This window comes from Opisthorchis viverrini (genome assembly GCF_000715545.1).
Source record: "Opisthorchis viverrini unplaced genomic scaffold opera_v5_96, whole genome shotgun sequence".
NCBI classification, from domain to species: Eukaryota; Metazoa; Platyhelminthes; class Trematoda; order Opisthorchiida; family Opisthorchiidae; genus Opisthorchis; species Opisthorchis viverrini.
The window spans coordinates 37,897-60,292 of record NW_008751749.1 but is presented as its reverse complement, the minus strand read 5'-3'; the positions used below and the strand labels follow the sequence as shown (position 1 = coordinate 60,292).

At 46.1% G+C, this 22,396-nt stretch overlaps 1 protein-coding gene across 1 annotated transcript in view; it reads right to left on the bottom strand.

Moving 5' to 3' along the window:
* Positions 1–1,546: 1,546 nt before the first annotated feature.
* T265_13688 (hypothetical protein) overlaps positions 1,547–22,396 on the bottom strand; it is a gene marked incomplete at both ends in the record, with an annotated part of 34,709 nt that continues 13,859 nt past the window's right edge. The window contains 6 exons of the mRNA XM_009170076.1: positions 1,547–1,694; positions 3,229–3,454; positions 5,257–5,458; positions 10,799–10,933; positions 12,431–12,833; positions 20,923–21,129. Of these exons, the coding sequence (XP_009168340.1) occupies positions 1,547–1,694; positions 3,229–3,454; positions 5,257–5,458; positions 10,799–10,933; positions 12,431–12,833; positions 20,923–21,129 (1,321 nt within the window). The remainder of the gene's footprint in view (positions 1,695–3,228; positions 3,455–5,256; positions 5,459–10,798; positions 10,934–12,430; positions 12,834–20,922; positions 21,130–22,396) is intronic.

The following is a 22,396-nucleotide window of genomic DNA, read 5'->3' as shown; positions in this document are numbered from 1 at the left end:
AACTGCGCGATTGGCCATTTCTAGTGAGTTGAATCCATCGGTTCCTATTCAAGAAGGCGGCAGTTGTCGACCCGATCAAGTTTACTGGTTAGTCTTTTCGTACTTCGTACACTGTCCATCTCTCGGTGGCTTCCACTCAGCACACGACTGGGTAGAGAGCTCTGTGAGGGAGACGGTCTTCTGTCATGCGTAGTGTGTCTTGATCAGCGTAACCTATGAAGTGCGGGTAACTCATCTATCGCAGAAAAGTTCCTTCTTCCTAAATACACCTGGCATACCTCAGCACTGCTAATCCGATGTTCCCACCAGACCTGACTAATGATTCAGACACTGATATCTTCCGTAGGTCCTTGGCGCGTAGGGGCCACGTTTCTGATCCTTAAAGCAGTATGGATCGCACCACCGCAGTGTAAACTCTGCCCTCAACAGACAAACTGGCATCACGTCAGAGGTTGCCAAAAGCTGTCGTGGCCTTCCCGATTCGAGTAGTCTCGATTCTAGCCGGTCCACCTGAAGTCATACGGCTGTCCAGGTAAAAATGTATCCGCCGCTTTGAGTGTCTTACATCACCAAACGTGGTGAACTCAAGCGAAAGCTTCTCTTACACTCGTACGCGCCCACAGGAGTTCGCATATAATGCCCTCATGGGGGATATATGTTTGGAAGGGACACTTGATCGCTAGACACTGCCAAAGTTTCTGATGACCGACAGAGTCAAAAGCTTATCTCAAGTGAGGAAAAAAGGACCAACGTGGGACGTCTGAATGAGTGGTGCTGTTCAACAATTTATCTCAAGGTAAAGATATGGTCGATGCATCCTCGTCCAGGGCGAAACCCAGCTTGATTCTCACGATACTCCGTCAAACCGCGCAAATGAATGCCAGAGAACACCTCAGGTGTGACGGCATAGTGCAATTATGGGTCAACTTGAGTCGGTCGTAATTCGGATAGGGCAAGGCAACAAGTCTTCGATGGAGAGACATTCAAGGGACATGAACAGACAAACACTAGTCAAATGTTTGTTCGAACAAACAATGTTGGACAATAGGAACCCACCCAACAGATGATAAGCCCGATGTTATGGCATAAGCGAGACAGCGACCCAGGTAAAAATCATGGTACACCTACATATGAAGGGTTGCAGTACTGCGCAGGCTAAGAAAAGTAACATATCGCCCGGTAATTATTGCCGAAACTATTTCGATTACGCAATATTTCAGAGTAAATCTAGCCGCTGCGAGAACTGTGATGGTTAATAAGCGGAAGCAAAAACTGAGCAATTTGGAATTCTAATATCCCTCCAATTTACATGATACCAGCAGGTGTGCGAATAAAAGTCGGAAAACTGTAAAATGTATGATCTTCAAAAAGGGGCTATGTACACGGCATTGGTAAGAGAAAACTGATCGTCTACATACTCAGTGGTAGGGCTTCAAGCGGTAATCCGAGAGACTCCATCCGCCAGTATTCGAATCCGCAGGCAGTTGAAGAGCGATGATGATGATGATCCACGGAGACTACGTGTTGGTCAACCGATTGCTTACGTTGCTTGACACATTGCATTCCAGACAGACTTGCAGTCAATTTTGTCCACTGGTTCCAAAATATCGGGAGGCAGCGAGAACTGATCACAGAGAAGCTTCGTACATTCAACTGTAGAGGGCAGCCCAACTGAATCCGAAATAAACTGTAGACTAACGTTAGGACGGAAACTATTAGTGTGAACGTACAGGTACACGAATTATATTGCCGTGTGAGAAAGGCGAATGGTGGACATGAGAGATGACGCGGGAGTAATAGTGAAAAATATGGGACCAACGCGTGAGCAAAAATGGAATAGGAAATCAGTCCGTAGAGAAACCAACGTTGAAGAGGGGTGGGTAGCCAAGATTCCACGGTATTTCAGTCCGTTATAGATGAGAAAAAAGCAAGTACATGGCCAAGTTAGGGCGAAGGGAAGTGTAATGAACATTATAACTGACGGGATACGCGAAAATTACACACAAAATGCCACAAAAAATAGGCAGAAGGCGTCCAGACAGATTGCATTGGTGAGGTACCTAACGAACCACTCAGAGAATACGGCTGGGATAAAAATGGGAGCATTTTAACACAAAATTCGACATTAATTAGAACATCGGATTAACAATTCAAACAAGCAGACTGAGGAGTGGATAGTATAACGGGAAGTCCGGCGAGACGGAACCTAAGGTAGGATCGAGCAGCCAGTCTATTTATCAACACGACAGGGGAACGCATCAACCAATGAGGTGAATACAGTCCGAGAGTAGTATCTCAGGTCGATGTTGACAGCTTGAAGAAATGAGTTAAGCCCAGTGGTGAACAAAACGTCTGCGTGAGGAGGGCCAGTCATAATGCTTAGTTATGTTTCCACCGTATGTGTGGATGAAACCTTCTAGGAGCGCGAGACTGTCCTGTAAAAATCGGCCACTCGCTTAAGCTGCGCTTCCGCATACCATCACATCACAGGTGAGTCATCGTATTAAGAAACACTGAGAGCACCCGCATAATACAGGCGAGCAGGAGTCGGCACGTCGCACACAACCCAAACGGTGGGGGCATAACAGACTCTAAAGAGCTTTTCCGTCGGGAAAAGATAGCCACATTTTGAGTGTGGTAACCTAAACAAGAGATCCATTCTGATTGTGTGAACTGACCGTCTGTCACAAGCCCAGATGACTGGCCAGTGCAAACGAGTCTTACGGTCCAGTTTTTAGGCGTTCACAAGAAATCTAAGGGGAACATTGATCTTAATCAGTGTGGAACTGAATTCAAATACCGAGTCGAGAGCTTCTAACCGAAAAACCGGCTGAGGTTTTAAAAAACCCTCATAAGTACACTCCTCTTTCTCCGGAGGGACCAACTCAGGGGCAAGGCGAAACGAACTTGACTACCGGGATATACCCTAAAGGATAAGTTGAGAGATCTTTCAAGAGGAGAGATTAGACACACACTATGAGCAAACTCTTAATGAGATAAACTCAGACAGACAGAACCGACCAGTTCGTAAAGCTGGGACCAGAGTTTTCACTCTGACGGACAGATCCAAACACCAGCAAATTCGAGATACAGCGTCGTTTTTGAACTCAACGTGAAAATTTGAGTCAACTATCTATATAACCTACTCGACGGTGAGACATATCAACAAGGTGTCTTGCGTGAGTATTAATCCGGTGACCTAACTTGAGTCAGATATGAACTACGCACACTTTAAAAATAGTTTTCAGTGCGTTCTTCCGTTCCCGTTCCAGGAACCACTGAATTACTTGTCCACACCGAAGTGGAGGTTGCTCTCCATCATCAGGCGGACAGACCAATCGGAAGAACCGACGATAGTTGTGCAGTGACCAGGCAGACCGGACGTCCAGTGCATAACGGACGCACGGATTAGACTTGTGGGTTGGCCGTAGACCGGCCATAATGGTGTTCATACCTAAACAAATAGAAAAGAAAGGTTAGTGGTAGATCAGTGACTACCACGATATTAATAAAAATTCACCGACATAACCTGCATTTAGGCAGATATAACAGAGCTGGCCTTCGCGTGAACGAGATTATCTGCTCTGAAGAGCAAATGACTTGGTAAACAAAACGGTAAAGCCTGTATGACAAGTCTGAACTGTGAAAGTAGGCACACGCGCTTCCCTACTTTACTTTGCTTCAGATCAAGGGAGACAGGAAACTGGAGGCAAACCAGACATCTAGACTTTTCTGGTCTGTTTTCGGATAAGCTGGCAAAATTGGGAGCAACGCAGAAATATATCATCATCAAACGACTGGCGCTGCAGACCTGACCTCATGAGCGTGGGGTTTTCCGAGGCGATATTATTGATCACCTGACGATCACCCAACCGTTGCATAAAGAAGGAATACAGAGCAGTAAGAGTAAGATGGGGGTTGTCCAACAGAACAGCCCTCACTAACAGTTAATAAATGAGTGGATTTTAGGTCTGTTTCATCACCATCATCAATATCATCATCGACAGCATGACATCAGTGTTCAACACCGATGCTTCGGTGCTGTACAATAGGCCTGTTTACTAATACGTTGATTTGCTCAAAGCTAAGCTATATCACAGAAGAGTTGTAGGCTGTCTTGCCCTGGCTAAACCCGCTTGCCGGCGCACAGCGTAGCCTGTGATACGCTAACGAGTAATTAGAACGACATGGAACAGGTGATCATCGAAAAATTCCGACCTGAAGGTTTTCAGTGTTCTAGTCTCTGAAGAACCCAACGTATGTGTGGACTTTGTTGACTCATGTCGGCTGATTGGTGGGCTCTGAAAACTTTTCCCGTGCTTTGCCAAGAAAAAATCTCCAGCCAACATCTCCGCATGTACATGAGAGAATAGCGCTGACAAAATCAGGGCACCTGAGCGGTGATACTGAGCAGTAATCGCAGCGCTGGATGCATCGATGCAAGTTTAAGACCTTGGATTCATCGGAATACGGTGAGAAAAGCAGTTTGGTTGCTAAAATAGCGTAGTAAATATTCCGTCTCTGATTGAACCTCAGATGGGACCAAACTGGAGCTCAATGAAGAGTGGTAAGCAACAACCCTTAAAATGTACTTTAGCGAGTACGTCACTACGGGTTTTGTTCGGCGATATTGTTAACCTCTCAAACCGGCCTCCAAAGTGGTCAGCAGTGGGCCCCAGGGTGGTCACACAAAGACTGCATGGACATCGACTAGCTGAATGCTACCAGACTATATGCAAGCATCGTCAAACGCATCCGATCTCGGTAGTGTCTGAATGGGGGAAGCTGAGAAATTTGAAGTTGTATGCTAAGAACTTCAAGGAACTGAGATTTTGATAGCGAATGCAGCAGAACTACGCCAAACTGATCCTGAACGAGCTCACCTGTTCACTAAGCCGATGGCCCCGGAGTACCAAACACACAGTGAAATATGACGACGCTGAGCTTAGATGGACTACCATGATTCAAATACAACTTGCGGCCATCAGTAAGGATTTCAGATAACAATATTAGTAAGGTCGTAAGGCAGAACCCGGGTTTGAACCACGGACCATCCGGTCAGTAAATCCGAGCTCTAACCACTGAGCTATCTCGCCCGTATGTTGAGTAAGGAAATAAACTGAACATTCAGCGAACTGTGCGACCGCTTAAAAAACCAGATCATCTTGTTCCTGGGCGTGAATTAAAAAAACGGGAACGGGGGGAATCTCAAATCTCAACACCATCATCCGTGAAAAGCAGGTATAAACAACTTACCCAGCAAATCCAGCGTAAACATGTAGTACAACAATCGATAGGCCGTGAACTCTAAAACACGAGCAGATCCCAGACCTTCGTTGTACAAACGTAAAAGTTGACTCTGACACTGGTGGAATTCTTCGAAATCGCCTGCGTCAAGAGCGGCATCTGCATGTGTCTCGTAGACAGCAACAGCGAACTCATCTTCGATACCTTGTACCTAGAAAATCAAAAATCGAGCTCACGGAGATCTTAAAAAGATGGAATAACGAGGCATACTGAGAAGTCATCTTCACAACACAGACAGCGTGATGTGGCAAACACCATAAACAGCATTAAAATTCGAACGCTGGTTGCAAATCAGGGTTGGAGATGTCGTTCAGCTATAGCACCCTTTCGGTGCCTTAGTGCCATACCGTCGGAAGGAAGCACGAGGGCTGAGATACTGCCAGGTTGCCCAAGCCTAGACAGGGGAGGTCGAGAGGCAGAGGTCGGGTTCGAACCACGGGCCTTCCGGTCAGTAAATTTGCGCTCTAACCACTTGGGCCATCATCAATGAAGACAACAGCAGTGTTTACACTGATGCTTCACTGCCGTACAACCATACGTATTGTTAGCTGAAAATGTCATGGTTGTACGAGGGCTGGGATACTACGAGGGCGCCCACACCTAGACGGGGGGCGGGGCTGGAGATGATACACATCCTGAGAGCTACAGAGCAACTCATAAGGGGAGCCGGTTCGGAGTCAATGTTTGAAGATAAAAATCCAAACCTGTTAGATATGAAGAGCATGCGAGAACATGGAATGAATTTAATTAGCCAGCCTAAAGCGCGTAAGGAAATGAGACAGGGTGACAGCACATTTCGATCGTAGACGACTTTCGTCATCACAGTCCGAACATCACAAGACCACAGGGGAGGAACAATTCATCTTGATTCAGTTCAGCCAGATGGCCGACGGAAAGCTACAGAGTGACCATACATCTATACGCCTAGGATATAAGTGTACATACATGTACAATGCTTCCCGAATCCCACTAAAGGCCCCGAGTACTTTATTTACGCTCCTTTTGTAAGAAGTGCACCTCTTAAGACGTCACCTCCACAGAGTGAGAAAATTGTCCGACCGAAGAGTAAATAACTTCAACAAGCAAAAGTACAGGATAGAATAAAGATACTTGAAGCATTTTTCAAGCAGTCAAGAAATTAGATCAATTCCATATGCTTTTTCAACCTGAAATCAAACGAGGCAAACGAATGATGGTCACCGGACTGAGCGGAGAAAATGAATCATGCATAGGATTATTAAGTTGATGACCAGCTGGACTGATAACTAGGTCTCCTAATGCTGCAGACATTGACGGTGAACCTGTGGTTCCCGAAGGTGCTGAGCGGGATTCACACATCGCATAGCTCGAGACCGTGGAACAGCTATCGTTCATATAAAAGACAGGCATTTAAATGACTGTATTTGAAACAAGCGCAAGAAAGGGAAGTTGTTTGTGCAACTGCTTTGACGTATGACATCAGCAGGACAAAGGCAAAAAAACAATGCTGCCTGTCCAATATAAATGTTAGACTGTCAGCTGTCACAAGATATGTATTGGTCCGTTAAATCGCGAAAGTAGACGTGTGCCTCATTTTCAGACCGAGGAATTTCATACAAATTAGCCTGATATAAGGAGGAATAACTTCTCGAATCAGCTGATCCTCTTTGTTGTTGACGAAAACACAGTGTGTTGCATCGTACTCGAGGAAAGCAACCTTTGTAAGTTTCCGGATGTAAACAAAGTTGAACAACACATCACTGCGCGGCCAGAAAACAATATTATTCACTGTTTTGGTGTAGACACAGGCGAAAGCAATGCACCAAGAAACTTCAATTCTCAACTACTTGGCGTTTAATACGATGCGTGCAAGACGAAGAGCATGAATCCCTTTACTCGCAATAGGAAATGATGTATCTAAGCACATGGAGATTAACCTAGTCTTAAATCACGATACCATCCACTGTCTTCCAGTGATTCATGATACCAAGTGAAACCGTGAAAGTCAGTAGAAGAATGAAGAAAGCGAACAAGGCTTGTTTAGTCCTCTAGTAATAAATCACAAATTTTTATGATACCAGAAATAACGTGGAAACTTCATGCGAAAACGGAGGGTATTATACATAATGAGTGAAAAAGCAGAATAAGTTGGAGAGGGTTGAACGAGAGGTACACAGGTCTATGAATCACGGAATCAAGTGAGTGGTCTCAATGCCAGACACGTTTGTGAGACCGAATTTTACGCAGGTCAGCTCAAGTTCAGAGGTCGCACGAGTTCACTTCGGATGCGAAGTTGTGGGTCATGCAATCGTATTCCCAATGCTTTTGCGGTCGACAATGGTCCGAACCGTAACCAGCCGTGATCGGTACAGTGACGACACTCATGCTTCACTGTTGTAGACTGAGGTACCTGCTACACAACCAAACATCCGTCTTCTAATTACCTCGTTACGAATTCGCCTATGCCGCCCGACACCAACAGCGCTTCTGAGACATCGGTTGTCAAAACCTTGAAGACGCCTCTAGGTCATCCGCCCGCAGAGGTTATGCAGCTTGATACACATGACACTTGAGACCCAGCGATAGGTCTTTTCGACACAAGTGAGGCGGATGGGCAAACGTGGTTCGGACCTTCACGATTTGTGCAATGACTTCATCAGACAAACCAGCGTTAGAGCTAATACAATTGCAAAACCCTGCACATCTACTGCTCTTGCTTCAGTTTGTATACTGCACTTCCTGAAGAATGAACTTAGGCCTTTTATGTGCAAGACAGAAGAGAAAGAAGAGAAAAGAAAGCGTTCAGCTGTAGCACCCTTCCGGTGCCTAGCTGCCATGTCACCCGAAGGAAGCACGAGGGTTGGGATACTGCCAGGTTGCCCAAGCCTAGACAGGGGAAGTCGAGTGGCGGAGGTCGGATTCGAACCGCGGACCTTCCGGTCAGTAAATTCGCGCTCTTACCACTTGGGCCATCTCGCCCCAAGACAGATGCCGTGGTATGGTAAGATGATAGCCATTTAGTTAGTTGGGCTTGTGCTCCGTGTCCATCTTCAAAGATTACGACGACATCGTCTGCGTAAGCCAGATCGACAAGGTCCTCACCAGCAATGATCAGAACATCGACACTCTAAAGAAAGTCCGGCGTTCATCGATGAAAAGGTTTGACGAGGGGACACCACCTTTTATAAACACATGCGCGTAAGGCCCGGGATATATGGACGGAATTCTGGAGCATACCCTAGTGAGGAGACGTGGTTAGAAGCACTAACCGATGTGAGGCTGATCAGCAGCAGAATGGCGCCAACCACTCAGTGCTGCCGAGGAAAAATTTGTGATCAGATTATTGCGAAACTGACCCGACATTATCATTGCGCCTTACCTCGAAACTAGACTTAGGCATCCTAGTCAGGCGTTGAAATATGACTTTATCGGACAAATGGATGATTACACCTTGAAAAAAGGTGTCCTGTTAAATCAGAGCCAAAGTTAGTTGGTGCACAAGTAGACAATAAAATCCCACCAGAGCGGACCTTGTGTCAGTGGACACTTGAATTCCTGACTCGGCTGTCTACATATATCCAAAAAAGCAAAGGAACCTTGGCTGACGAAATGGGGACTAAAACGACACCGTTGGGATTCACGGCAGCAGCACTATTCCCCGCGGACAGTGTTTACACGACGAGGAGTGCCGTACACTCAACTACTGTACTCGGGTCTTGTATCAAATTTTCAGAGATTTAGTCAATATGGATAGATGAGGCAATTTGGATACGCTCAAAAGTGGCTTGTTGGCCGATCTGCATAAGAGCCGAAACGTTAGATGTAATGAAGAGAACCAGGTCCGAGTAGCATATGCGCAGCCGAAGACGTGGGCGGTTAAGCACGTGAATGGTTAGAGAGCGAAACAGGAGAGCTAGGAGGCGTCACCAGTCTTCACTTCTCGGTTCTACTGTGTACAGCCAACGAAAAGATCCGATTCAAACCGAGGACAGTTTTACATACACACTACATGGTTTCGGGATGGAATACTGTCTTTGCGTCCACGCCCATAAAGCAATGAAAACCCACCCCGAGTCTTTGGCTCAAAAGTTCGATAGCAAGGCATCGAGATGGGTATCCCTTAGCATAATTCAATGGATCACTGAGGTATGCAAGACATATCGACACTAGGCGTGTTACTTTCGCAACGCTTTTTGACACAGAAGAACCTACGCGAACCAGAGAAAGCTCACTGGTTAGGGGGTGGAATTACTGAGCCACAGTTCGTCGGGTAATCCTGGGTTCCCCCATTAGCGCTAGAGCTTTGTTGAACAGGTTCATCAAGAAGAACTGGCTGTGGTTTCCTGATCTTTGAACAGTGCCATGAAGGTAGTTTTCGGGGATGAGTTTGGCAAATGGTGTCTTGCCGATAGTAGTGGGACCTTCGGTCACAAAAGCGTTCTTTCTGTCTATTTCCCTACTCATTATTTTTGTCAAGTTGATCAAGAGTTGTTGCTTATAAATCTTGTTCACGTGAAATAAAAAACTGCTGTTCACCGTCATCTGTATGGCAGTCGCGATTGTGGCTGTCGGTTCGAATGTGTTCTTCAAATCGACGTGTCTGTTGTTCACATAGTGTCTTCATGGTATAGCTGTTGGTGCAGTGTTCGGCTGTCTCCTTCCATCGTAGTCCATACTCGGTATCTAGTTTGTCATAGATCAAAGCTAAATTGAGTTCATTGAGGCTTCTTGCGTCATGGGCTCCAACTAGGCTTCTTAGTAGGTTCAGTCGTCTTTTGTATGTTATATTGTTGAGCTTTTGTCTACTTCCGCGTTCGTCTCTGAGGAGGGTAGCACTATCTCTTCTTTCACTTGGTACCATGTACAAGTCGTCTGTTAGGTTTTCCAATTTTTCCCGACACATATGATTGGGGTTTGAGCAGCTCTTACAAGGTATGCGGCCAAACTGTTCCAGTTGCTGACGGGTGGACGGTAGACATGATGGACATAGATTGTTTTTTTGCCACTTTCAATGAGCAGTTGTACGGTTCTCGTTTCGTTCTGTGGGCAAAGTGATGGTGATCTACATGGTCGAGAATTCCGATCAAATCGGGGTGGGGTGCTCGTTTAAATTCGTGCCTGATAATGCGTATACATAAGAACACGTCATCCGCCCACTGTTCCCACATTTAACTACATCAAGAAAAACGGGAACTGGGAGACTACATTGTGGGGGACTGGAATCAACCCGGCGACAGCGGTAAATCGGTCATGTGACGTGTCCATGTGGGCATGCTATAAACATTCTACATAACTACCATCGATGTGAGTCACCAGTCGGAAGCAGGAAGTACAAGGGCAGGGATACTGCCAGGTTGCCCAAGTTCAGACAGGTGGAGTCGAGAGGCAGAGGTTCGAACTACGGACGTTCCGGTCAGTAAATTCGCGCTCTAGCCACTTTGTCCATCTCGTCCCCGGAGTCACCAGTAATACGTTTTATTCAAAAAGGGTGCCTATTGTTCTGTTCACTCACCGTTAAGTCCTGACGAATACTCTTGAACTGCTCGCAAGTCCAATGGTAATCCGACTTCGTGATCCATTTCTGCTTCACATGTTCCAGAGCTAACTTCAGCACAGAGACCGGGCGAACTTCGTGAGGTTCAGGAGCCTGTGTGATAGAAATATGGCGAAGTTAGTCCTGTACGCAACATTCGGACAGGATAATCGAGGAAATAAGAACAAGCAGAAGCGGTACAAGAAAAATGATTGGAAGGTGTTAACGGTAGCAGTTTCGCATTATGAGAAACTAGATTCATATCACTGCAAAATGCACACATCCAAATGTCAACTTGGGACATGTGTTGCGTTTGCCGAAGACAATACTGTTTTCCATGCACAACTCAGAGTGGCGTAAACAGAGAGGTGGCAAACCCTTGACTTAGCAGTGGAGTATGAAGGAGATCACGAAACGCTTGGGTGCTACTCGCCTTCCAGGATGGGGACCGCGTGATCCTCACTGTGCCTGGTTGGAAACACTACAGGATATGGCTATCAACCGATGTCAGTGGCGTTCTTGTTGTCAGTTTCTAGCCAGATTCCGAGGTATAGGCACCTCGGAATGACTGTTGTAAGCTAGAACTAAGTCCGTTCCCCGTCGACCTTTACTCTTTTCTTTAAAATAAGGCTTTCAACTAAATCGTGGTTGTACGCCAGCGGGGCATTGGTGTTGAACACTGATGTCATGCTGTCGATGATGATGAGTGTCAACTTGCCCACCTCCCCCCATCGAATATAGACGGGAGAGCTTCCCGTTCGTCCTGGTGAAGCAATCTCATGCCATGCTGTCTCTTACAGTGGACAGAGTTGGAGCCGTTAGAACACCAAGATGCATCGTTATTTTTCTAGCCGTCATTTGGTGTGCAGTTCCAGCAACTGCGTTCCACCTGTCAACTAAGGAAAACATCGGTATCAACCTCAGGTGTCCAGATTAGAGGTTGCGACGTTGGAGGACGAGAAACCGAACGCAAGAGGTTGATGAGCCGCGAACGATCGGAAAAGGGAAACGCACCACCACACTCTCGAGCTACCGTTGGCAGTGTGTTTGAATGCATATATATACATACATATAATGCTCAGATCTGTATGCCGCATTGGTTTTTCAGCTGACGTTTCGGAATAACCAGTGTGCACTTCAAGCTGAATAAGTTTACAAGGTAGCGATGGGCTCGAAACAACTCAGTGCTTGAGGTGACAACTTACGGACCGGAAGGTCTGTGGTTGGAACCCAACCTCAACATTTCGACTGCCTCTGTCTAGGCTTGGGCAACGTGATAGTATCCCAGCCCTTGTACATCCATCTGGTGGCATGGCAGCTAGGCAGCGAAAGGGTGCTTGGCTGAACAAATTTTTTGTGGTAGCGATGAAGTGAATGATAGCATTCAACACGAACGATTTACGGTTCTCAACAACCGTTCGAATCAAAGAGGGTCGACAGAGTACATTTCTAGGAAACCTGTATCCCATGTGCCAATGCAACAAACGGTGAGGGTATGTTCACCTGCGCACTGCAAGCAAGCGTGAGGTGCAACCACTACATAACGGGACAGTGTACCAATGCTGATGAGAAAAGGATAGTGAGTTGCATTAAATAGGACTGACTACATACCCGTGTCAGACGTAGGTAGGGTTTCTCTAGTTCTTGCATGGTTCCAACAATCTGACAGGCTTGAAACTCTGCCGATAATTCATCGCCTTCGTCCCCGAGATTAAGCAACAACTGACTGGTGGTGCGCGCAATCGAGCCGGAACCGCTCAAAGAAGACATAGAAAGGTGATCTTTGAAACGGTTGGCTCGATCGGACAGTCGCGCCACACTAGTACCGATGTGGTTTGAACCCCGGACACGTTTGCTACCACGGCCACGACCCCGGGAAGGAGGAGTGGGCTCCCTGGCTATAACGGGTCTTTCTGTGACGGTAGAGTCCAAAACCCCACCACGGCCACCACGTTTGCGACGACGACCCTTTTTGACCGCAGTTGCAGAGGTTGGACTAGTGGGACGATCCGAGCTGGAGTTGAAAAACAGTGTGATACAATGGATGGCATATGGTGTAAAAACTGACAAAAAATAAAACCAAGTTTCCATTTGATGAGCCGGGACACTCACATATATACCGTTAAGCAAACGCGGTTTTTAAAGTGTCACGCGACACAATTTGCAAAGACGATCCTTTTACACGGATGGCGACAGCTCATCAACGATACGCCGCGATACATCGTTCACACCACTAACATAAGAACCATAGATAGATATCTATACGTGTAGGGTTGAATGAAGTGCGGAAACTAGAATGTATTTGAAAAAGTCTACATAACCCACTCACGGAAGCCGGCATTTCCGTGTCGCTCGAAAAAAACAATACAAGATTCGAAATAATCATTAAGTAGTGATAATGATAAGACGATACCGATCGCATTAGCTTGATAGGCTGAGGACAAATGTGGAATTGGAGTGACATCAGTACGGAAAAACAACCGCAAGTGTTCAAAATCATATGAAGTGTGGTGGGGATTCTACGTAACTTATTCCAAACCCACGCGCAACTCAGGCTGTCGATAAAATCATTTGTTCAACCTACCATCATCGCCTCCCTTGATAACACCAACATGAAAAACCAGCGATCCAATGATGCACAACCATATCACTTCATTTAAACATCATGAGATGGACGGCGAGGGCCTAACGCTGGTCTATTGCAAACACCCGAGGCGTCTATATGCCCATAACTCAGTGAAGTAATCTGACTGGAAACCGACAGTAAAGAAATCGACGATAGCGGTTAACCGCAACAATATTCGGCGTCTTTAGCAAAGTATCGAGGTCACGTGGATCTTCAACTCTGGAAACAACCATATCAGATAAACCTCTACACGAGAATAGATAGCAGGAAGTATGTTGACACTTCGGGAGCATCACTTGTCGACCGTATGTATGAAGAACTAGTCTAGGTACAGAGAGTGAGCGGAAATGGAAACGGCGATTGTTGGTGGGCCGTACGTGTGGTGCTACCCCAGAATTTGGGAAGTATGTTGACACTTCGGGAGCATCACTCGTCGACCGTATGTATGAAGAACTAGTCTACGAACAGAGAGTGAGCGGAAATGGAAACCGCGATTGTTGGTGGGCCGTATGTGTGGTGCTACCCAAGAATTTGGTGTGAAGATGTGATCGAGGCACACAGGATGAAATCCTGTCTTACTTGTTTCACGTCTTGGAGATAGGCATCGCAACTGAATTGACGCCAGAGACCGCATGGACAAGTGTATGACTGATTTTGAATAGAATTATGATGACTGATTGGCTCCGGTTGTCTAGAAGTCGTTCTTCTTCCCAAATAAGTTCAAACAATCCAAGTGGAGTAAAACGAAATGGTGCAGTATCGCTGGACCTGGGAGAGCTCACCCAAACAGAGCCTGATGGCGTTCCACAACGAACTAGCACTTATTAGGCCGATGAGAGATATCGACTCAGATTACGGCTCAGCCCGAGTGAAAGACACAGGAATTGACGGCTAATTGAAGTGCAATTGGAAATATTCCGCCTAGGACCTCGAGGCCGAATTTTACTGCGTATAGATTTGCAAAATAATGTTTAGTTGCTTCATTAACAGATGGTGGCCTGGGTCCGTTTCGCAGATCAGCTGAGACAACTTCCGTATTTTCGCAGTTGCACGGTCTCCTCGGCATCTTGAGCTTTCTAATTCCACTACAGCTCCCTATGAGCTGACATCTCCCCGACCGCCCAGCCAAAGTATGCTGAGTGATACATCTTGTAGCAAGAAATGAAAGTCATTGTTCTGAGATGAATGCTCGGAAACACCAGGTGCTAACTTTTAGGTAAAGGGTACAACGGTTATCTCTTTCCGCTTAGGACTAATGTCTTCTGAATAGGACGCTTTCAGAGTGTCACACGTTTGCTTGATTCGTGATTCAGCAAGCTACTAAACCGAAAGTTTTTCAGCCTGCTTGGGTGGTGGCGCAACAGTGTCTACCTCACCTAAGTCCAGTACTACTGAAAAACAACTAGTGGTTACTACGAAGTAGTGAAAGACTCAATTATTATTAGGCCTTGAGTTTATGAGTATGCAATCAAGGCGTGCCACATGCTTCGGATGAACTGGGACACCCTACTTGCTCGTCATAACCTCCAGCAATTAGAACTGTATCTGAAATATTTGTGGTGGTTAAGGAATATCTTACATTGAGTACGAACTACAGTTGGTTGATGTATAGGTAGACACCATGAATGAACATCGTCGTCATTATTCCGACAGATGAGAATACTTACATAACGATACGGAACCGACTGTTTACAGATATTCAGTCGAGCAAGGAAGCCCTACCTCGAGTGTTGAGAGCTACAACAATGGTGCGACCAGCTGTATTAGCTTGTAGTGAACGGAGACCAGGCAGTGATGGTGTTACCAGCCCAGTCACTGCACTTGGATATTGTATTAGAGCTTCAGACATGGAGCGAAGATCTATCGAGCAAGCATGGACAGTACACATACGAGTAGCTTGTTGGACAGCTTGTTTAGGTTAGAGAACATCGAAAGGCATATTTAAAAACGGAAGAATGGTGTCTAGTTACTGAACGCAGAAAGCCAGGTTTGAGCGGTGATGGGCGATTGGTCAGTTCATTCGGTGCTTGACTGACGCGTCCACGGTTGGGATCTACGGAAGTGACAACTAACTGGGATGGGAGCTAAAGGCAGTCGAATCTTTTCGCCTATCCGGAATTCAGCGGTGACTCGGTTGATATCACCATGTAACGACCACTGTGGTGTGAGGGGGTATTTCATAGGTGCGCGGACAACCAAACCCTGGACACGACGATTAGGGGCTAAAAGTTTACTGAACGCAGAAAGCCAGGTTTGAGCGGTGATGGGCGATTGGTCAGTTCATTCGGTGCTTGACTGGCGCGTCCACGGTTGGGATCTACGGAAGTGACAACTAACTGGGATGGGAGCTAAAGGCAGTCGAATCTTTTCGCCTATCCGGTGTTCAGCAATGACTCGGTTGATATCATCATGTAAAGACCACTGTGGTGTGAGGGGGGTATTTCATAGGTGCGTTATCGCGGCACGATAAAATTAAACTCTTCACGATAGCGAAAAAGAGTTGTAGAGAGGAAGAGCAATATTCTGAAGAAGCTCGCAACCACTTAGTTTCGCTAATACCACTGGACGCTCACAGTGAATAGGCTAGTTGCTACGCAACTTGTAGTACAATCTTCAAGAATCTAATTGAGGAATTCCAAGTGTTTCGAGCTTCACACACGAATATCAGTTTCAAGACATAGTGACTTCCGAATAGACAGACTGACACAACAGAAGCCGAGGGAGTTACAACCCTCGTGAACCGACTGGAGGTAGGACTGACAGTTGTCTGAGAATAGCCAAAAGAATGCCTGATCCACTAATACCACTGGACGCTCACAGTGAATAGGCTAGTTGCTACGCAACTTGTAGTACAATCTTCAAGAATATAATTGAGGAAGTCCAAGTGTTTCGAGCTTCACGCACGAATATCAGTTTCAAGACATGGTGACTTCCGAATAGACAGACTGACACAACAGAAGCTGTGAGGGAGTTACAACCCTCATAAACCGACTGGAGGTAGGACTGACAGTCGAGCGGAAATGTTGTCTGAGAATAGCCAAAAGAATGTCTGATCCACCAGTGCCTCCGAAGTACAGTGGAATAGCAAAATGTCTAGGACAAGAGCTGAACACCAATCGTATGTAAGTTGACGGAAGGCAGGATCGACAAGTCACCCAAAAATCTCGTATTCAAAAGAGACAACGTGGAAAGGAAGCCCTGAACGTTTCGAACTAAGTCAATGGACAAAAACTTAAAGCGTTTGTTTGTGAAGGTGGAACTGCGGCGGACAAGTGGTGCAGACAGAGAGCTGAGTACGCGAAAGAAAGGAGTTTTTGTCCTGTAAGTGAAATCGCTCTATGCTGAAAAGCCTATAAACACTGTGCATCTGTTTCATCCTTACTTGAAATCACCATTAGCACGCGCCTGAGTTTCGACCTCGTAACATCCCGGCTTGTATTTTGAACGCTTAATAGTTCGGCTACAGAAGGCTGATCGGCAGTCTGATTAGTTCGCACCTAGACAGGAAAAAGCACCGCCCATAGTTCAATCACGGAATACAGATCACGTGTTGACTGGCTCCCAATGTGACTCGGTGGAGTTTCGTGAGATGCGCACCGATGATTCTCAATAACAGTACTTCTCAGCTTTTCAGTACAGATTAGCCTCACTTACAAGATGAAATCTCCATTGAAGAATTCCAATACCAGTAAATAAAGATAGTCGCTTGATGAATCAGCAGGGGAGAACCCAAAGTGACTTGGATGGCTTGAACTCGCCGTGATGGCTGACGGGCGTGAAACATCTATATCAAGCCTAATTTGTCCAGGAATCTCTACCACATAAAATTCAGTCTATCTTTGAGTCCCACCGTGGCTAGTAAATATATGATATCGACCCGGTAAAGGACATGCTTCAGCTTGGCTAAGTAGCCTAGCCGAGTCTCCCCTTGGGAGCATCAAACCCGTGTGCATACCTTAGCCTCCATATTGCATATTCCATCTTCAGCTGTCTTCACGATTGATCGCTGCAGTGGTCGGGGATCTGTTTACTTCGGTAAAGCCAACAATTAACTGAGAGCCTACTCCAGAATTAATGGGCTTCTCACTGTAATACATCTGTTGTGGTGTCACTGATCACATTCCTGAACTTAAAACCAAGCAGGACTACCAACGACACCATAGCCGGTATCACACACAAACATGCTGAAGAAACAGACAGGCATCAAATACGAAATGAAACATAACACGAGGAAGGGTGCAACAAGTGATCAAGAAAAAGGGAAGATCGACCAGCACTGCGGATCGCACCTGGCAGTAGTGGCTGAGCTCTTTAGCTGATTTGAACGGTTCGGTCGAGGAGTCTCAACTCGAGGGGGAGAACGTGAACGCGAAAACAAACGCCATCTCCTACGGGGTGGTGATAGATTGTCGGAGGAAGACGTCCGCCGAGAATCGATTGACCCAGATCTGGATCGGCTGTGTGAGCGTGTTCTGTGACGCGAAATGAGGCGATGCGAAGAAATGGGTGAGCGATCTCGCGGGCTGAATCGTCTAGGGGATGGAGGCCTCTTCTTAGGAGATTTGCTAGGAAATATGTTTCGGCCACCTCTCGGCAAGACTCCAACAGGGAGGCGTACTAGAGACCCTCGGGCTGGTCCGGTTGTTCGAACACCAAGTGAACCAGGCAAGTGAACGGGCCGGACGACACTGACAGTTTGGAGTTGAAGGTAAGTGTTGCGTTTTACATGAAAGTGAAATTGTGAGGCGAGTTAAGAGCCAGGTGCTGTGGTAGTGCGTTTTATCGCGCATTACTGAGTAGTGAACATGGACTAACTCTGGATAAATAAATAACTACACCGCGTAGCTGTTTTACTGTTTAGCTTGAGGCTGAACTTGCTGGGGAAAAGGGACTACACCCCAACTACAGTTTGCAATCAAACCACGTACAAGAGGACGACCCATCGTTTGGTAAGCTCTTAGGGATATTCATCGCCTTCATCTAAGTACATTTTTTCATTCCGAAATTGCCTGACGAGATCGTTACACGACTGGACGCCTTCACATAGTTTGTGTACCGCAAGCGGTTTGCGTGTAGACTATACTGTGCTATCAGTGATCCGGAGAAACAAGGTCGGCGAACGAAGACACGTAAGCCGGTTGAGTCATCAACCAGCCTGCGTATGACATAACAATCAGTTTACGATGAGATCATCCATCGATACCGCAAAGTTCTAACACCACTGTGAATTTCCCCGTGAATACCTGAACGTTCTCGGGTGCACCATTCAAAGGGACATAAATGATCTGGTGGTAAGCCAGTAGTTAGATAATCACTGACACTGTGATCCCACAGCGTAACAGCGTACAGCAGTATTGATTAGAAAACGCAATCAAGCTAATCGATTGTTTCTGCGGCTTAATTTCACATACGAGTTTAGTTCTGATGACGCATCTACGCACATGGGTTGTGTGAACTTCTAGACTGTCGCTACAGTTGGCATAGTATAGTCTTTTCACAATGGACTGCATGCATAGGCCTGGATCAATTAGCCACTAACCATAACAGTTAAGACTGTGAATCGCCGGCTTTCTTCGGCTGAATGATAAAGCAAAAGTTCCGCAGACCAGCTGGAGGATATTTCCTCAATCCCATGTCTAGGTGAAAGGTACCTGGGGAACAGGAACCTGAAATGACGCTAACAAATCGGAATTTAAAATGTTAACCAAAAGAAGCCTCGAGTACTGTCGAAAATTCGGCTAGGACATGCTAGATTCGGAGTTTCTGGCATTCCCTTTATAGGTGTGGACATGAATCACATTCATAAGGGGTAGAACGTAGATGACGTACTGGACCACCCTGAAGTAAGACGATTTACACGGTACGGGAAAAATTTCATTCTGATCTCCATGAGATGGCAAGGCCCTCCGCCGTCGGCTTAGAGTGCCGGGTAAAAAATCGGAAGGTCCCCCCCGGCGCCACTTCATTCTATCCCATTGAATCAGTGAACGTTCCGGAAAAATAACTTATTTGGCAACGGACTAAAGGTGATGATGATGATTACTGACCTCACCGTGAATAAGCCTGTTTCTTCGTACTGCGTAAAAAATCGGAAGGTTCCCCCTGGCGCCACTTCATTCTATCCCATTGAATCAGTTAACGTTCCGGAACAATAACTTATCTGGCAACGGACTAAAGGTGATGATGATTATTGACCTCACCATGAATAAGCCTGTTTCTTGACAACATTAGAATAAACCTTTCTCAATCATTTCCTTTAGTTTTTACTTGAGTATGGTTGGATAGAAACGATCTGACAATGGCCTGACTCATCGTGCTGATGTCTCCTTTACAGTTGTGCGGCACAGGCTACTGTATGCAGTGGTATTCAATCAGCTGGGAAACGCTTGGCATCGATCAGGATGTAATCGCTTCATAAAGAAATGTAGTGTTTTTTTCAAACTTTCCGAAAAGAGACCGCCGTAGTTCTGCCTTCAAAACTGAGATAAGTCTATTTATTGTCACTAAAAACCACATTCGTTAGGAGGTGCGCTGTCTTATTGACTTCGTCCTTCCATGGATTGTTTTCGAACTTGGCCAAAAGTGCATCGGTTGTTGCAACCACAGATGTGAGCATACTGGCCAAGTAACTTCTTCAGGCTGAATCTACTGGTTACCTGCATCCATTTCGAAATTAACCGCCTCGTGTGTTAAGACAGCTGAGAGATCCACATCAGGAGTAGTTCGGGGTTCGGTTCCGTCACCAGAATCCCGTAATTGCTCATTTTCAAACGTTATTAATAAGGAGACATCCCAGCTGGACCGAACCATTCACCAACACACCATACATCTGTGTGGTGAACACCGCTCAGAATCTGCTGTGATTCTGAAAAAACCAAAAACATCTGTACTCAGAAGGCTGTCATAATCGGGAAACCCGCGATTTATACGAGCAACCACACTAGCGATATAAGACCTTGTAACAATCGAGGAGAGAGCTGGAGAGATGATCATATGGCTCCAGTGAATTCATCATTGATATCGATAGCATGACATCAGTGTTCAACACTGATGCTTCGCTGCTCCAGTGAAATGATCCGAACATGGAAATGAACACATAAATACACATCGATCCCATCAGCCCATTTCCGAAATCGAAGTATCTACCCTGACGGGATCGGTTAAATCGAGGAAAATAGTAACTTCATGGGAGGGTTCACACCCCCCTTTTGTGGTACGCCTGAACGTTGGGCTACTTGAACATTGTTTGCTAAGCACAGATAGCTGACCAAACAGTTAATGGTAAGATCTGACTGCTGTATACAACATGGCTTTAGGGCCGAAGAGGAAGTTTGTAGCCTTGAAAAACGGCAAGGTAGCTATGTGAGTTCAAGGAATTATTTGAGACCAACATCACCCCTGCTTGGATGTCCAGGTGCCATCACCACGAGGCCACATATGAGTTAAGAATCCCAGGAACGACAAGAAAGAAACTCACTTCACTGAGCTAGGACGAGAAGCAGCGGCCGCGGCGTTCTGCAATGCAGCGATCGTCTTGCTCGGAACAGTAGGTATGTTCTCTGTGGTCCAGTCAACTGTAATATTGTTTCTGAAAATGTATTCAAGTTTCTCCTTCAGTATCCTCTCCATTTGATCTTTTTCTTCTTTTGTGTCGATACTGCAAAATGCCCGCTGAACATAGTCTCTGAAAACAGAATGCAACCCGAAATTCAAACAGATAAAATATATTTAAAAAAACTTGGGGTGACCGCATTGTGAAAAATGGCAAACGCCAACAAGCTGTCAGGAGACTTGAAAAATTGCCTTTTATAAGATACACAGACCCCACGAATCGTCCGAACCATGATATTCATGTTGGTGTGCAGACCCACACATTGACGCACCGCTATTCTTCTGCCAACTAGATCGGTGACGAAATGCTCACAACTAAATTGCCCAGCTGAGCAATCAGATCAGAGAATACTGCTGAGCGTAACGAAAAACAGCCAACTAACATTGAAGAAAATGTGGTTTTCTTTGGGCGAGATGGCTCAAGTGTTTAGAGCGCGAAATTACTGACCGGAGGGTCCGTGGTCCGAACCCGACCTCTGCATCTCGACTTCCCCTGTCTAGGTTTGGGCAACCTGACAGTATCCAAGCCCTCGTGCTTCCTTCGGGTGGCATGGCAGCTAGGCACCGGAAGGGTGTTACAGCTGAACGATTTTTTCTGGATGAACCGGTTAGACCAAACAGAGAAAAACAGAAGCGCCGTTATTTGATTCAAAAATGTTGAATGATATTAGGCAGTGATTTCGTCTTTCGTGAGAGCACCGAGAAGCTACTCAGATAGAAGAATTTACCTACCATGCAAACCGGTTCGCCTGCAAGCATGAGGTTCGGAGTTGACCCCACTCAGTTTTGCATTATATTTAAGACCGTTTGCATTTTAAAGGATCTGATCCAAGGAGAGCAATTTTATTAGTGTAGGTTTATATGAATCATGGTTGTACGGCAGCGAAAAATCAGTATTGAACACTAATTTGATGTTGTCGATGATAATGATCACGATCACTCAATGATTATGTGCGAACGATCCCGGGCTGTTTCGATCCCACTGGTGATGGAGGCAGGTAAAGACACAGTGGATTACGAATATAGGGAGAAAGGGTGACAGAGGACATCCTTGTCTGACACTACTGGATGTGGTCGTGGGCACTGAAGCACCCACGGGATGAGGTACAGAGAGAGCCTCTGTAAGACGACGAGGTCAAAAGCAGGTGTGAGCGCTTGTGCTGGCTAGAAACAGATGGTGTTCAACACAACTGAAGAACTTGCTCCCCACTAGCTGAGCGTCAATCCCGAATCGGTTGCCAAGATGAGCTTACTCAAGCCCTAATCGGTCAACCTGAGCATTCATATCATCTGTCAGGATCATTATGTAATTCTCATTGATCGCAGAAACCGTGTCAAAT